Source organism: Bombus affinis, chromosome 7, assembly GCF_024516045.1.
Source record: "Bombus affinis isolate iyBomAffi1 chromosome 7, iyBomAffi1.2, whole genome shotgun sequence".
NCBI lineage: Eukaryota > Metazoa > Arthropoda > Insecta > Hymenoptera > Apidae > Bombus > Bombus affinis.
In genome coordinates this window covers 2937687-2955451 of record NC_066350.1, presented here as the reverse complement: position 1 = coordinate 2955451, position 17765 = coordinate 2937687, and the positions used below count along the sequence as shown (strand labels likewise).

At 43.1% G+C, this 17765-nt stretch overlaps 1 protein-coding gene across 4 annotated transcripts in view; it reads left to right on the top strand.

Moving 5' to 3' along the window:
- Nucleotides 1–17765, top strand: part of LOC126918485 (RNA-binding protein Musashi homolog Rbp6) — a 771768-nt gene that overhangs the window by 489483 nt on the left and 264520 nt on the right. For all 4 annotated transcript variants that reach the window (XM_050726419.1, XM_050726417.1, XM_050726418.1 and 1 more), the window contains one exon: nucleotides 6003–6044. In XM_050726419.1, coding sequence (XP_050582376.1) covers nucleotides 6003–6044 — 42 coding nt within the window. The remainder of the gene's footprint in view (nucleotides 1–6002; nucleotides 6045–17765) is intronic.

The window sequence follows — 17765 nt, the reverse complement described above, 5'->3', positions numbered from 1 at the left end:
ACCGATCAGAAAGTTTTTTCGTATTAAAACCACCGGGAAGGTTTTTTTTCGTTGCCATTATGCATATGTCAGAACTACTCAATATTGTATGAAACTGACAAACCGGCACGGCTGGGACAGACAGAATTACGGAGGGTGATGGAAAGATCCGTGGGTGGGGTGAAAAACGCGAAGGGAGAGGAACACTGCTGTGAAGGGTTAGAGAATTGCTCGAGTGTGGGAAAATCTCCCACTTGTAGCTCGCAGATATTTACTTCGATCTCACTGAGACTGGAGTTAAATCTTGAATGATACTCAGACCGTTCTCTCTATCCATCTGTTTCAACCACCTCACCCTGCCGAATGTGGAGTGTTGAAAGAATCTCGACCGCGAGAAACAAACTCCATAGTGCCGCCTCATTCTTTGAATTTCTTACACCGGTAGCTGTACGAATATATAGAATTCGAATATACGATAGGAATAACGAGCAGATATTACATGAGAACTAATAAAATAAATAAGACACACGTTACTGGATTATGACAATTCCGTGTGAGAATATTAATATGAGTCGAACAACTTTCTGTTTGGTGGCAGAAGTTACATCGCTGTGCAAAAATTATGACTATCGAGCTGTTAATGTGAGTGCACGATATATTTCACTGTTTATCATGCCATTAATAATTAACTATTAGGTTGTCCGAAAAGTGTCTTTCTTTTACAGATACTTCTTTTACAACGACGCATCTTTATACAAACATGAAACCTAATCTGTCGAACATTGTGATCTTTATTTTGATAGAACAAAATGAATCATACGTAATTTGCTAAAATAATATAAAACGGAAAATATTGCGCGTCCATTACATTTTCTTATAAAACGAAAAAAACTGTTCGGACGGCCTAATAAATAGTCTGTCTTCAAATGTAGATCGCTTGAAAATTATTCGTAAATAAATTTGACGAATTACCGCGCAAAGTATTTATTGTGACTCAAATAATCTTCTGATCCAAGTAATCCTATCTTTCTCTGCAAGAAATGCGAATTAAGAATGCGTAGAATGCGTAGAATGCGTAGAATGCGAATTAAGAAAGAACATCCGTAAATGCGAAATAATTAGTCGCCGTATAGCGAAATGGTTATACGGTAGTCCTGTTAAATAACGCGACGACGCAGTCTAGTTTCCAAAATCCATTTGCATTCTGATCAGCTATAAAGCGCAGCGCGGACACGGAATATTTATCGTGAAAGTTAGCAGATTCATTTGCTATTCACGCCCCTTTACGATATACCGTTCATAGAAATCCAGTTTGATAACGGGGCAACATCAACGGGGACCATAATTCTTGATTACCACTCTCGGGATCCGTGGCCGTGAAGCCGCGTGCCCGCTAACGCCACGCGTTTTTAATTGTTCTGCCCGTTGCGTTCATAATTTAAAGTTTAATAACACTCACGTTCGCGTGGCTCCGTGCGCGTGTATCCTCCTCCCCTGGCAATCTGAGAACTTACGTAGCTCGAGCAACAATTTAACCGACGTGGCCGGGGTCTGGCGTTTGAATTCCGCCGGAATTACCGCGAACTCGCGTGTGAAATTTCTCGTTCGTATTATCCCGGTGGATGCAGCTCGGGAGCGTCGGGTTTCTCGAGCGACGAGACGGTGGAGCTTCCGTTCGCGAGAGAATGTGAAAACCATGCGAGAGGGACGAAAAGAGCTCCGTTTTCCTCGATTACTTTTCCAACTGTGGCCGATACGAGCTTTGAGCTTTTACGTCGTAGCAAAGTATCCTAGAATCGGTCGGATCGTTGGAGAATAGGTGGCTCTCCCAATTTCCAGGCGTGCCATCCAGATTGAATTTCTATCGTCGTTGTCGTTCGACGTCGTCTTCTTTGGCGGCAGCCCTGTCGTCGTCGATGGTTGGCGGCCGATCATTTCGCGCGATATCGGATAACCGGGTTATGTTTGCGAGAATGGCTTCGAGCCTCTCGATTTTTCTCCGTAATACCTCCCTTCGTTCTCTCATTTCTTCTATCCTTTACTCTCGAACGATTCTATCTCGCGCACGATTCTTTACTTTGTCCCGCACTACGTAGCGATACTCCCGGCCCGGGAATCGAACGGAATGAATCGAATAACCAGAACGTCGAAACTAATTTCGTTGATCGACTCCTCTCTCGACCATGACTTGCTGGACGGTGACAAATTTCAATCGCGACGCTGTAACCTTCGAGACGATTACACCTAACGACAAATCTCGATATTGTGTGTCCTATAATTGTGGTGAAGTTTCAAGGGAATGGAGAGGATGGCACGAGTGTCTTATTTATTGTAGGTAAGTCTGAGGCGTTATAATTAGGGGAAGAAGGAAGAGGAAGATAAGAAAGTAGGAGAGACTATTTTGTTTGATTATTAAGCACATAGAATGTGTATTTGTAAAGAATGATTAGCTACAATTTCCCCATGAAAAACAAATTTTTCTCCTACACCGTTCTTAGATCAATACCGCTATATTGATTTTAAAACATTAAACAAATTTATCGTCAGTATTCCGCGAAAGAAATATTTCTCCTTTATAGCTTTCAAGGATTAACGCATTACTTTTAAAATGTTCACCCGCAAAACGGTTAATTTTATTGTTGATTCTGGCAGGAATGATAACTCAGCTACAGATTCTATCGCGACGGAAATCTAAAGGGCTTGGTAAGAAAGTTCTTTAGCAAAACTCATCGTCTTCTTCTAGTTGTTCAACGACAGGGCGGGTCAAAAGGAGAAGAATCGCTGGAACGGTGGTTGCAGCGACGGCGCGGTAAGACGAAAACCGACAGACTTTCTCCATCCTCGTCGTTGTAGTTGCCGACGTCGGGCCGCTTGACGTGCTCCAGGGCGTCCGGGGGCGTGCGAGCGACCGGTGTGAACTTTGCCGTAGGGGATTATGCAAACGGGGTGGTTCGCGGGAGCAGAGAACAGGAAAGGGAGAAAACACAGGAGAGGAACGACGTCGTCGGTGTGGATGGCGGCGGTGGCGGTGGATAGAGTCGGGCTTTCTTGCTTGTCATTACCACGTTCGTGGCTTCCACCACCTCTCCCGGCTACGTTTTCTCTTACCTATCGCGAGCGGAGCACTCGCGAGGAAGCTAAAGTTCGGGAACGCAGCACGATCGTTGTTTAAAATTAATTCTCCGAGAAAATTGTTTTCTGAGATGTGTGCTCCGACTAAAGTGCGATTGACTTTTTGAAGCACAGAAAAAAAGTTATAATTTGCGGTTGTGTATAGAATGAATATATAGGGAGAAAATTATTAACGTTGTAAGGAATTGAAAAAATTACTAAGCTTTGATAATGTGAGTTGTTAATATAAGCTTTGGTAATATAAGAATTAAGTTATTAGTAATATGGATTAAAATAGTTAATTGAATAATAATATTTTCTGACTTAGACATAAATAAATAAATAAGTATATATATACTTATTTAGTAAATAGGAACTTGGAACTACAGATGTACGCAGTGCTGCAATTCACAGCTCCTACTTATGCCTGATTTTACTTAGACACTTTATTGAAACAAGCACTGAATTCTAAAATTTCTCTGTAAATAAGAGTGGTGCGTTCATTACAAGTGCAATTATTGAGATCACCAGATTATGCTAATCTGAAATTATTAATCAAATTCAATTGCTATCAAGTATTTTAAAGAATTTCATTCTCCAATTAAATTATATATAGAAATATAGGATATTTTTCCAAAATACGTAACAATGCTTTTATCTCTACATTTATAGAGACACGTATGAAATATGAGATGTCTTTTAACACCATAGATTATCCACAAGACATTCATCTTAATTACAGCGATGCGTCGTAACGTCGAAAGGCATTTCACTGGATTTATTATTGAAACCGCTGATTATTCGATACCATGGCTGTCTTTGTCGTAACGAATTGAATAGATTACTCGAGAAAGACGTAGAAAGTAGGTGGATTTTCTGGTAATTCATCCCGATAAATGTTCGTGAAAAATTGAAACCCAAACGATTCGCTACCGAAGCGTGATCATAAATCATCCTTCGGATCGTGCTTCTCCATCGAAGAACCTGTCAGTGCATCCATATTGCTTCTTCTTACGTATATAGATTAAGTTGTCTCGAGTATGAACAAGAAAATACGCGGTACAATTGAAAAAGAAATGTTCGGTGAGTTTTTTGAAGGACAAAAACACATTTAATCTCTTTGGTGGAATCCCTGGAAGCTAAATAAATAAAGCAAATGTTTTCAAGTCTAGGATTCGACCTAGGATTTCAGACGATAAAAAATCTCCTAGCTCTGCTCCCTGAGTCAGAGGAGAAAAACAAAAAAACTGACCCACATTTGGCAATGCGACGAGAAACTCCAATAAAAAGTCGTCGATTCAGCATTTGCCCCGATCGGTCGGAAATTAAATGTTAAATCTATGCCTCCAACTGTCATTGGCGGTGTACGTAAGCCACCAATATGTACGTGAAAAATGCTTTTCTATTTAAACGATGTTCATGTTTTCGAAACTGATCACTTAGAGGAAACGTTCGAATTTCATTATAAATATCGAGATCGCAGGGGAATACATAGTTCTCTCGAAATATCATAGATTGAGTATTTTATACTATAACTTATAACACTACTAGTAGTGATTTTAATACATATTCATAAAAATATTGTGGAAATGGCAGCGTTCTTGATTCAACAAGTTGAAAGATGTGAAAGATAATTATTTGGATTGAATGAACGTTTTGGATGGAAGTCCTTTAAGAACATATACGTATCTGCGCCCAAAAATTCCCGCAATATTTTCAACCGTTTCCCACGTTAACCCATGAATTCTAAACCTGATGTTCTTCAACTTCTCTAAGCTCGTTCTTCCAAACACCGTTTCAGTTCATTGGCGAATTATTATTCAGCGCGTTCTCCTCCTATCGCGTTTACGGTGCGGTACATAGTCAAAATACGCGATCTTCGAATGACGACGAATCGTCGATCGCCGCTTCGATTTGGTCACGCACTCGAAACACTTTGCGAAAATTTTGGCAGTTGAAGCTCGAAGTTCGCGAATAGCTGGCCGCCCGTACGATGCCTTTACGATCACGTACGATTTCACGTAGGTTCACAGCGTGTACGTTCGAAGTAAGGTCACGAGGGAAACCGGAACGAACATTGGAGCGGCTCGATTTCGCGGCGAGAATTTACGTCGCGGCTGCACTGGGAATTCCATAGTTTCGCCGGTATCCCCTAACCATCCAAGTGAACCAAAGAGGATGGGCTTTTGCTTTTTAACCACGTAAGGTGCGGTTACATTCGACCTGGTTGTACGTCTCCAAGGGAGAGCGTAGGAAACTAAGCGGAGGATAGAGTCGTGAAAGCCGAGAGTTCGGTTGCTCCAACTAACCAACGTGCACCTGTACCGGAGATCCTCTACCGCAACTCCTTCGCGGCTCTTTATTCACGGTATTTGTGTGCCCACTTTTTATTACCCGATAATTAATTGTAATAGGAGTTTCAGATGGGAAAACCGCCAATTCCTCCTTTTCCGTTTGCTCCATTTCCTTCGTCGGGAATTCCTCCGTTATTCTCTGTTTACCCATTCCCTTCCGCTGTTATTCTACAACGCCCGTTTCCGTGTTCCGCGATTTCGAACGATCCCTGGCAATTTTTCTTTCATGGTGCGCTTTGTCAAAGAAGCTTTTGCTAATAGTTACTTCGCTTGGTTCGAGAGGTTTCCTTTTGTTTACGTAAGAAAGAATGGGTTTGTTGGTAATTGATATTGTCGATGGAAAGTATACATTTTGATTTTCTGAGAAGAACATGATAAGTCTATTTTTATTGACTTTTATGATTATGGAGAAAAGGAAAGAATCTTTCAGTTCTTGTAAAGATAGAAAATATGACTTTTTGTAGCTTTCGCTTAACTCTATGACATCTACTTGCATTGTATATTAGTATTATTACCAGATAGACATGCATTAATATATTTCCTGTATCTGTGTTTCAGATCGATCCGAAGGTAGCGTTTCCCAGGAGAACACATCCAAAGGTAAGGAACTTTATCTTTACCGCAAAAGCCCGAAATCCGCGAGATGACAATCGTCGCATTCGCCACAGCCGCGAACTTTACTTTCTTCACGCATGAAAAACTTCTTTGACCGAGAAGTCAGGTGCTAAAAGATAAGCCAGACTGGTGGACAGGAAGTAGCTAAGGGGCAGACGTGAGCTTTGAAGGTCTACTAACGAAAGACCGTGGTAGGAAGGATGGTAGAAAGGGGTTGCAAAGGCCGAGATAAAGAGGAAGGAACAGAGAGCCAGGCGGATGAAGGAAAAATAGAGAAGGAACGCTACTGAAGAGCGAATAATAAAGCTCTCTCGTTCTCGTAATAAGAGCAATTAGATGTAATTCATTTCAAAACCCAGAATTATTTTCTTCCCAGTCTACCGGACTGTTAGTCACGGCCGAAACTCTCGCCGCGAAAGTCTGAATCGTACGGCGGCGGTGAAACGAGGACGGGATGATATCAAAAGGGAAAGAGGTAGAGTGCAACACATTCCAGCACATTCACGCGCGAGCATACACGCGTGCAGATTTCTACACGTACCAGGGTCGACAGAATCGAGCATGTACGCTTGTGTATTCGCATGCGCCTAGGAAAGAACGGGGATGAGAGGAGAAGCGAGAGAAATTTGCACGGCTTAATAATATAAATGCCAGGCACGCGAATTACCGGCGAGTGACTGAATTGCGCTAATTTTAATTGTACCCTTTTCTCTCTTTCCCTCTACTCTAACCCCTAACAGACACCCTCCGCAACTATCCCCCTTCACCGCTATTCGCTCGATGTCAGTCGAACTCGTTCTAACGTTTCGAGCCGGCCTCTTTTCAACAGGAATCCTCTGACAGCTCGGCGTTCATCGCATCACGACCACATCTTTTTCATTTTTGTTATTTTCTTTTCTTCCATTCCTGCCATTTTTTAGCCACGGTCGGTGTTTTTCTTTTCACTTTTCGTTAGAAATAGCACGAACGTGAGCGCTACGTCGCCTACCAATTTTATTTCAACGTCAAAAGCCGGAAGCGCATAAATTATGACGCGAACGGGAAATCACGATTCAACGCCGTCACCGGTAATCACGTATCCCGTGATATTAACGAGCCGCACGTTCGATCGGACGGATTGCCTCGATGAAAATTTTGTTATTTCTGTTGCGAAGACTCGCCTATGTAACAGCTGCTTCAATTTACGCTATTACACGATAGAAGCGGATAGACGGAATTGGGTTGCACTTCGAAAGGAATTGTTCTACTATTCGAAGATAGCTTATTTGCGAATATAGAGATAATTTTGTGATGTATTTTTTTTTCTATTTTTAATTTCCAGTGCGATACGAACTAAATTCAATTATTTATAAAAAAATGTTTATTTAATGACACATATCCATAATATTTTGGAATATACATGCGTACAGCAACATCGTTCGCTTTCGCATTTCCGGACTTCTCTGAACAAATAGTGAAAGAGTCTTACATTAACCATTTTATCACTGGAACACCATCGCAAACACACTAGTAATAACACGTAAGCTCGTTCTAAAAAATCAACAGCAACGTATAAAAGGATGATCAGCTTGGAACGTGGCAGTCTCGACCGATCCGCGTTCAGTGGCGCGTGCATTCGAAATAAAATAGCGACCATTAATCGCGAGATGGGAGTAAAATATTTCGCCTGAACGCTCGAGGCAGTTGGAACGGGCGGTGCAATTTTCATAAAATGGCGATGGCTGCACTGGCCTCGACCCCTTCCTAGCCCCACTCTCTGTGTTCCTACGGTTCTCCGCGAACCTCGTTCGAAAAAGTAATACGGATGCACGCGTTCCGTTTCGAGTTTTGGGAGCTTTGCCAGCAGTCCAGCTCGGGCCACGCGTACGATACAGATGGCATATCTGGCGCGATCCACGCGGCGTTAACTCGACGCTATAATAGACGTCATCGTATAGCCACTCTTAAAGAGCGACTCCCTTTTATTTCAACGTGGAATCGCCGATAGTAGACCGAAGTTGAACGTAAAGCGTAGAAAAATTTTACGATCTGCGTAACGATAATCCGTGCTAGACGGTAGTATCCCTCAGGCCCTTGGAAACCTTAATCCGGAAGTGTAGGTTTACGTTCTTTCATTAAATTAGATTCGAGAATGTTTAAAGCTACGTTCGAGTTATAGGCGATGTCTGTACTGTACATTCACCTTTTGTAATTGGCCTTTGCTGCTTAACGACGCTGATAAAGATAGTGGCATAGGATACGTCTCGTTTGGAAAAATTGACTGATGGTAGTCGGGGCTGTAATCATTGGATAACTGTCAGATTTCAGTTTCAAAAGAAAATTCTAAAAAGGGGTATCTAGTTTCGTGTTAAATGCTTGTAGAGCAAATCATTTTACGTAATTGAACTAATATTACTAGTGAAATTTTACTAGTTGCTTGCCTAATACATAACAACAAGATTGATAAAAAAGTCTATAAGAATTCTCTAAACTATAATTTATAACAATTCTCTGTTATTGTTAGTTACCGAATTATTATGCGAAAGTACTTTGGTTTCGTATGAAGACGTTAAGAAATTATTATACTTCATTCCACTAGGTAAACAATATTCTATTTGAAGGTGTAATGAAAATTAGCAATTACAACAGACTAATAGAATATTTCGCATAAAATAATTCATCAGCCTATGAATATTCTATGAACTGCGTGTATTACCTTCATTATGTAAATACTGCCAGCACGTGTAGCAAAGCTTTTCAAACAGTTCTATGGCATTTTGGTACACAAACTCCTGTTCTTTTGTGGTTCACCGTACCAAGGAGAAGATAGTGACGTTTACTCGAATCGTTGTTCTACCTCACGTTCCGTAACCACTGCTACGATATTATACATATCTAATTCCTTGATGAAAGCAGAAATTTAGCCCGAGAAGTTCGTCAACCCCCAAAACACATGTTAAACCTGATGAACTTTACAGAGAAAATGGCTGCGCCACAAAGTTCATTGAAATGTCACCGACTGTCCCTACACTATAGTCCGTTGTAACAACCTCCTCGAGACCTCGTGCCGGAAGCGCTTTGTTACCATACTTCCGGGCTAGCGGAAACGGCGCAATGCGCTTCCGACATGACGGAAAAGTAGCAACAGTCATTACAGAGCCCTCCAGGAACGCCTCAGCGTCTTTTTTCTTATCGGTTGTGCTGTTTTTTATATTTCTCCTTTGGCCTACGGTCTACCCCTCTGAATACAAGCAACTCACACGTGAGCAAAGGAGCGCAAAGGGATCGTTCTGACAATTCTAATGATATGGAATTGCCATAGGAATTTTCATTTTTATTTGAAATAAATATCATTACATTATAAAAAAATATAGTCATTGTAACAAAACAAAATATTTTAGACCTAGAGATATCTCGCCATATTTCATTAAATAAATAAAAGTTAAAGTTGAATTTTTCTACATGTATTTCACGTATCGGCGCATCTCGCATTGAAATTATTTATGGTTATGTGAAATGCTTTGGTGAAGTCAAGTTATTTTGAAGTGGAAGGTTTGTGCAATGCAGCAAGTTTCAGGATAAGCTGGTATTAAATTCATGTTGGTAGATAAGTGTGAGAAGTTAAGTGTGAAATATCTCTCGAATTGTTATTGCCATGCTTTGTTCGATAAACTTTCGCAAGGATTGTTTATTACATAGAAGAAGTTTGAAGCACCTATCTATATAGCTTTCATTAAGACATCCATTCATAGTTGTAGTTTTCAGTTATCCTATACATGATACGGAATGCAGTTTCATTGCTGTGGGCAAGGATGAGATGTATATTCCTACAATTTTCGCAAATTACATAAATTTGATTTGATATTGAACAAACGGTATCAAACAGAACAAACTATAAACCAACCTATCAAACTGCCTATGCGATTCTAAACGCAGTACATAAATGAAAAAAATAAATGACAAAAAATGTATATCAATATTTCCAAACGTTATTATAGTAACATGAAGACTATAATCACGGCTCGTGACTAAAAAAGCATACGAAAGATTGGCAAGGAATGGCAACAAGCTATCGGTTCGAGCAGTATCGTCATCGACGTTGGTATCCCCTTATGCAAGGCCAACGTTGCTTCAGGGTGGCAATGGCATCAGCCGCGCCAACATAAATCCACTTGTTACTGAGTAGCGATACGTGCATATAGAGAGGGTACAAACGTGTACGTGGAACATTATTCAGAGTGACGTTACCTTGAAAACGTAGGACCTGAAGTGAGAGGAAGAAGGGAATACCGCGGGAAGAGCATAGAGATAGATGTGCAAAAGGATCAAGGTTTGAGAGAATCACGGGAAAAGGGAGCAGAGAGAAAGGAAGAATAGGGTGGTGAAGGAAAGACCAGGAAGGAAGAATAGAAGGAAGAAAGAGAGCTATAGCACGTCTCGCGTAACGAGCTGCCGGCTCCCTAGGGTGTTCAGCTCCTCCACGTTCACTCCTCCCGGTTCGTCTCCTCGTCTAGTATCATCTCCACCTCCATGCCTTCGCAAGCATCCACGTACCTTCTTTCAGGGAAGTCGTTTTGTGTTCTTCGTCGAGTGAGCGATACCCAACTAGTCGACTGGTAGTCGTTGCTATTCCCGATGTATCAGCGCCACTCGTTCAACAATGAAGCAAGCATTCAACTACTGAAGCGTTTCGGTGAACTCGAAGAGGTTTCGACGTTCCGTTAATCACCGAATATACTTCTCGTTATACATATTAGCTCGGTTTCGGTTGCAGCAACCGTATGCAACGAGATACTCGTTAAGAATGATTAGTTACTTTGAAAGATATCAGGTTCTTTGTAGCCAGCGAGGAGAAAGTTCACGATATGAAGTGTGTAAACACGTGGCCGTTTCTCGAGCTTCGCTCGAGGCTAAATCTCGAGGCCAAAGTATTAAAGGCTGTGAGGATCGCGAAGGATCACGTGACAGCGGACAGCATCTCCCGGAAGACCAATTTGTGATCCCGAGTAGAGCAAGGACTACGACTACATGTACATCCTTTGGGTTCTTTCGTGCTCTCTCTCATTTACTTTCTCGGTGGGCGGGTTAAAAGAGACCTGTTACATTCATCTTTCGGGACTAAATACGCTCCCTGGCAAACTCCCTAGCTGGCATTAGAGCGAAATCCCATGCATTTTATACGCGGTCAGGTCATTCAAAGCGACGGCTCGTTACTTATACCGTGTGTGTACTCTGGAACACCTTCCCTTCCCCGGACAGTTCACCGGTGGCACCCTTGTGGACACAGTCCAACCCCGAGGACCTTCGCAACCTTCCTCTGAAACATCCGGTTCTCTCTTCTTCCGTTTTTCTAGCTAACGTCCACTTTCTCTTCATCGGTTATAGCCTTCGGGCTCTATGTGTAGCAAGATCATAGAAAAGGGGTCGGGGCCGTGAGGACGGGGTATGTTTGCGCGTCGTAAGTGGCATCCAGTGTCTGTACAACGTTCCACGTCGCTGAAGGCTTCTGCAGCCGAAGTTAGGGATCATACGCGCCATCCGGTGACAGGTACCGCAGGATCCGAGTGCATTTATGGCCGAGCAGCTCGGCGGGATGAGCGAAGGTAACGGGTGAGAGTCTGTGTGGTGCAATGTTATCGTTTGCTAGAAAAAACCACGTTCTAGTAGGAGAAGTAAAGGTGGTAGTAAAGCCGATACTTTGTATCATTACACGTCGTGAATGATGTCGTTTGAGTTTCGCTCGGCAACTCGTTCAATCTGACAAAAATTTATCAAAAATTGTCCGTCAGCGCATATTTTTTGAACGAGAACAACGTACTTTATCTCGTAACTGGAGAAAGGCTTCAAGTCTAGGAAGCAATTTTTTCCGAAAGATAGGATAAGTTTTATTTTGAATGAATTTCCTGGTCTGATGATAGACATTTAACAGGGTCACTAACTCATCATATTCTAGAGATATGAAAAGTTCGGTATCTCGAGTTTTCAAAAGGTACGAACCGATAATCTCTCTTTTATCCGGGTCTATTCTGTCTGGAGGGTCGATCGTTTCGAGGCTCCAGATTGAAATTCGTAGCTCGACCGAGCGCAAAGCACTTTAATGCGCCCGCTCCCCCTCCTTGCCTCTTCTCTTCTTTTCTTCCTATCATGCGGATTTCGAGGTGATCAATTTTATTGCCCTACTCCCCGCTGTTCCTTTTCCGCGACTTATACAATCGGCCCTGGAAAACATCCGGATCTAACTCTACCGCTTCCGATCCAACCGTGTCTTTTAGAACCAATTGATACGAAATAACATCGCGCATTCTTCGCACAAAGTGTTCTACTAAATGAAGTGCATCGAGATAGGACCGTTCCTTCGGGAATGTTAATTCTTTCAACTTTGTACGCTTTAATTGATACTTGACAAAATGAAGTCGAAATTTTTACTTAATATCTCAATTCCTCTACATTTATTTTTTCAAAATTTCGTCAAACATCTCGCTAAACATGCTAACACAATCTTGAAAGTGGAGTCAAACTAGGGAAAATGCGATGTATCAAGCCCTTATTTACACCACTAAATGTTATTACGTTATCGCTTGATTAACTGTTTCCTAAAATATCGCATAAAACGATGAGGCGGATATCCCAAGGGCGGCGCGTGTTGGGTGAACCCACTGTCCCCGGGACAACCGAATAAATCGTCGAGTTAATCTTTGACAGAACTTTCTAAACCGTGACGCAACAGCGAGGTAGGGTATCGTTTGACCGTGGATCGCGGCATGGCTGCCACCTGTCGCTAACGACAGTAGTTTCTCGGCCAGTGGAAGACGGAAGCCTCAGATATGTTGTGTCGCATTGAGATAAGCTAAGCTCTCCCGTGATGGAGCAGGCCGTAAACTCGGGGAGCCACGCCATGATGCCACCGAAATGGCTGCTAGATAATGTATAGGTATACGTGATGTGCACCAAACCCTCCTCCATCCTCTGCTCAACTCCAAACACATGCACACGTAAGTATACGTGGGGGTGGCAAGCGCACATACCACTTTTACGCTGCCCTCGCCGCCTCCGTGTGATCGTTCCCGTTGTATCACGGCTGCTCGCGCGTACACGTAGCTCCCGCTTCCTGGCTGAAGAGAACCAGCTATTTTCGAAGCGACACACCACTCCACGGAAACAACCAGCTATCTGCCTGTGGTTTCAGGAAACGAACTGCCAACTGGGAGGTGCTTGTCCCCGTATTTTCTAGCGTTGCTGCTGTTTTTGTTTCGCAGTCATTAAAGCCTTATTAAAGCCTTTATTATAGGTTTCAATCGAGACACGCGACGGTCCTATTTCGAGCGTGATTTGCGTGTGATAAATAGGACTGTTGTTAATATAAGCTTCGAAAAAGAGGGAAAGGGATAAGTTCTATGTAATGATTTATCGCACGTGAGAGCAGATTGATAGAATATTAGATATATTTACTTCTTGTATCGACAGAGTTTCCCTTCATTAAAAAAAAAGTAGCGACTTTTAATATGTAGAAAATTATCAAACATTGGTCACAGTTTACTGTGCAATGCCTTTTTCCCAAATTCTTAAACGCTTTTTACGTTATTTCATATCTTTCGTGTACAGCAAATTCACATCATTTCCACAGGGGGCAGTCCATTAGCATCAACGTCGGATAGTCGTCGGAATCCAAAAGTAGCCTACGTTGGGGAAATCGTTTTTCACCGAGCGTAATTGCAACTTTATTAGAATGTTTGATTCCCAGGCCGCATCTTTGTCGACGCTTCGACGCTCTGGCGTCGATGATTTACGATCCGTCGCGATGCGAATTTCTTGAAGCATTTCGCTCAAACCTTATAACTTACAACATTTTTTCAAACTACTATTCAGTGGAATGTAAATTCTCCGCTCGATCACGCGTAAGACAGTCGAGGCTGCTTCGTTCGACCCGTTTTTGTTAGAGATTTTTAAACCAACCACCTGAAATAGATCATGTCTCCGTGCATAGGCAGCGTTCTGCGAAGAAAACAAATTACAGCCCGTTTAATAGACACCTCATGAATATTCAAAAAGTTCGCCGTTGTACCTGTTGAACGCCCATAGCCTTTGCACTTATTTATTCCCTTATTCTTTCAAGCCTTCCATTTGGTTCCCTCGTCGCGATTGTATCGTTGTTTGCCGTCGTTGCTGGTCGATTCTCGTCAATCCTTGTCCATTTACCCTTATCGTTATACGCGTCATAAATATCTAGAAAGGTAAATGAGGCCAAAACGTAGGTCTGCTGGTCTAATATACTTAATAGCCGGAGTTTTTAATGACGACTCAGCAATGATAGCAGGATGGTGGGTGGACAGGGGTGCATCGTGAACGAAGCTTGAAACAATGTGACAGCACACAGGTTCGCCGGCGTACCGTCTCGCTCGCACGCTTCATCCGAGCTCGACGGACTCAAAAAGCTTTTCATTTTTTGCCTAGCGCGCTTTTTATCATCGCATTGAATCGACGTGTAGAGAGAAAGCGTATGGAGGAAGCGGAACGGAATGGAGCGTGTGCGTGTATCTCTCTGTCCTTTCGTCGACTTCCAGCTGCGCCAGAGTTTTTCTCCTATCCCAGCTACCATCCCCCTTTCCTCTGCACAACCCTCTCTGGCGTCATCTCTGTCGCTCTATGCGTTACCGACGCGTGTCTCAACGTTGCATCATGGTGAATGGGTCTGGTAATTGCACGCTTAATATTTCAGGGCTTTCTCCGTGTAAGCATGTAAAAAAGTCCGCGATTTAGCCCTGTGAAGCGAGCCAGTCGCTGCCCCTTCTCGTCCCGCTTCCTATTCCTTCTTTTCATCGCGATATCTTTCTTTCTTCGCTGGTGTTTGCGATTCACCGACGAAAGTAGCAAAGCGGAAACTCGTTCCTCTCGTGAGCGAGTAAAGCGAGCTGACAAGCTGATGCAAGCGCCCACGAGCGCGCGCGCGCGTTCGCTGCCGCCTTTATCCTGTCGGTCTCTTCAGTCTTACCTTCCCTTTGCCGGGTTCTCCCGGCCCGTTTCCTCTTAGCCAGAAAGCTAAACTTCGGCTGCCGGACAATTTTTCGCGAGCCGACTCGTCGTCGTTAAAGAAGATAAAAGGACGAAGGAGTGCAGCACAGAATTTCAAATAGAAACATCGTGGTAAAACCGTATGAGAGTAATTTATAGCAGTTGTTTATCCGAATATATACGAATTAATATAGAATTATACTCACGTATCATGTTACAGTGTAGGTACTTATACGAAACAGTTAGGGTTGGATAATTGATCACGTTTAATTTTATCGCAACTTAAGCGCATACGTCCGCTAAGGTTACTGGGAAGTAGCGCGTAACGGTTCTTGCTATCGAGGGAGAACGATTGCTCGAATTAGAAAGCGTACAGCGTTCCCATCGCTCCGATAAGGGACAAAGGGTGTCCTAATGCTAGTCTCCCGACAAAGCGCCATTTCGAGTTCTCTCCTCCGCGGTCGGATCGTACGACAAAGGCCGCCGCAATCTCAATCACAAATTGACAATAAAAAATGTTCAATTAACCCGAGGAGCTCGGTGGATAGAATCGACTCGAATTGACTCGGCTTGGCCCGTACTATCAGACGTCTTTTCACCGCAATGAGGGATCCAAGGAGAAAAGAGAAGAAGCTGAGAGTGGGTGAAGAAGGTGTCTACGAAAGAAGGAGGAAAGAAAGAAAGATAGAGAGAGGTAAAACGGGAGCTCGCGTGAAGTTGGAAGCAATCGAGAAGGTTTAATCCCACTCAATTGCGTTCCTTGCCCGGTAACTTCAGTTCTTCGCCGCCCTCTTCACCCTCACGTTTCATCCCCTGCCTTCAGCGAGCCACTTTTCCCTTTTGCTACAGCAAACGACGACCGAACGTGTATCTGTATATGTATATATGTGCGAGTATGCGTGTAGACGTGTGTAGATACGCATGTAGTTGGAGCAGCACGATTGTGGATGTGTAAAAGAGTCCTTCTTTTGTTCGCCCGCTATCTTCGTGCATTTCCGTAGTGGTCGCATAGAATCTTGAATCTGAGTGCAAGACACACGCACGCACACACCTATAATCATCTCTCGACGGTCACAATGGGTGCTGTCTAGGTTGCCGGTTGTCGGGGTTGCATTGGTATTGGTGCGCGGTGGTGATGTTCAAGCCCGAGGAAGAGGTGAGACCGTCTCGTAAATATTCTACGGCCAATTTCCCGTTGTACGCGAATACAACGGATTCCCCTGACCGAACGAATCGCAAGCAGAGGCTACAAAAAGTCGAGATACCGTCGAAGATATTTTTCACCTCGACCCCTTACCGAACTCGGGGATTTCCGTCTCTCTATTGTCGATGAATTCCTGCGGGTTCTTCAAGACTTTTCTGTATATCTATCTTTCTTTTTCTTTTTCGTTTTTATTCGGGACTCTGGTCGAAATCGAGTTCACCAATCGGGAATCGAGCAAAAGTGGTTGAAAAAAATTACAAGGACAAAATGGAGTCGCGTGAGAAGTTACCCTCAGAAAGGTTGAGAGAGCACCGTTTCGTCCGTGAATAATAATTTTCGAGCAGTTACACAGAATTTCTTGACGCTTCGCACGCGGCCTGTTTCCACCTGCTGCACGCTCTTTTAATGGCCCCACGTTAAACCTAGTTTCCCCGCACATGTTACCACTATATAATTTAGTTAAAATATGCATGCGGTCTGATTCGGATACGAGGACACCTTCTAACAGATCGATCGAACGACTTGGCTCAATTAGGAGTTTTACGTGTTTCAGCATTTTTCTTCAATATCCTGTTCAATATTTACACCTTGATTCTATGTCGTACTTTTGTGAAAGATTAATTTCAACCTTCTACACTAATAATTTTTATCTTACGGCCCTTCTATATTATTACACATTAAAATTTCATTATTTATTAACAAAACAAACCACTAAATGTGACAAAATTCTTTGACAAAGGCATAAAGAAGGATTAAATCATTGTTGACAAAAGCCCTTTTAAAATAGAATTACACTCGATGAAGGTGTCTCATTGCGAACCAGTGGAAGTGGTTGTTCGTCCACGGAGAATTGAAATTCCTGGGCGCACGGGACGGGCGAATTAATCGCAAACGAATTTATCTTCGACGCTCCGGGTTAAACTAAAACGCCCAGATATTACGGGGAAGTAAGCTCGTTAGAGGGTTTACAGCATCACCGGTGCCTCGACCGAGACCTCATCCCTCCTGTATTTCTCGCGTAGGTGGTAGTAGCTTGCGGTCTGGTAACCGCAGTCTCTACTGCGCTGTCGGTTGCGGATACCTCGGCCTCGTGTGCAACCTCGCGTCTGTTTTGTGCAAAGGGCTTTCAAAAACCGCGGCTGCCGAACCGTACCGACTCCCCAAGAACAGACGCCAGCGGTACGACGTGCCAGAGACCCCTCTCTCTAAAGCACCATCGAATACACTTTGACGGGCGCGCGCTTTCGATTAAGCTTGAAATCTACTCTTCCAGCCACACTCCCGCGCTAATCTCGACAGTGATTTTATGGGAACCGCTTCCTCAAATTTAAGACCGTTGCTGTCCTTCAATTTCGATATTTCGTGTATCATGCACAGTCCTAATATCATATGGAATTTCGTTAATGGAAGTTTGTTTAACGATGACGAGACGTCAAACGATTAACTCGATTGTTGGGAACTGGTTGAATGCTTGATTATAGGTAAACAAATCTTTTTATGTCATGTATCTGAAG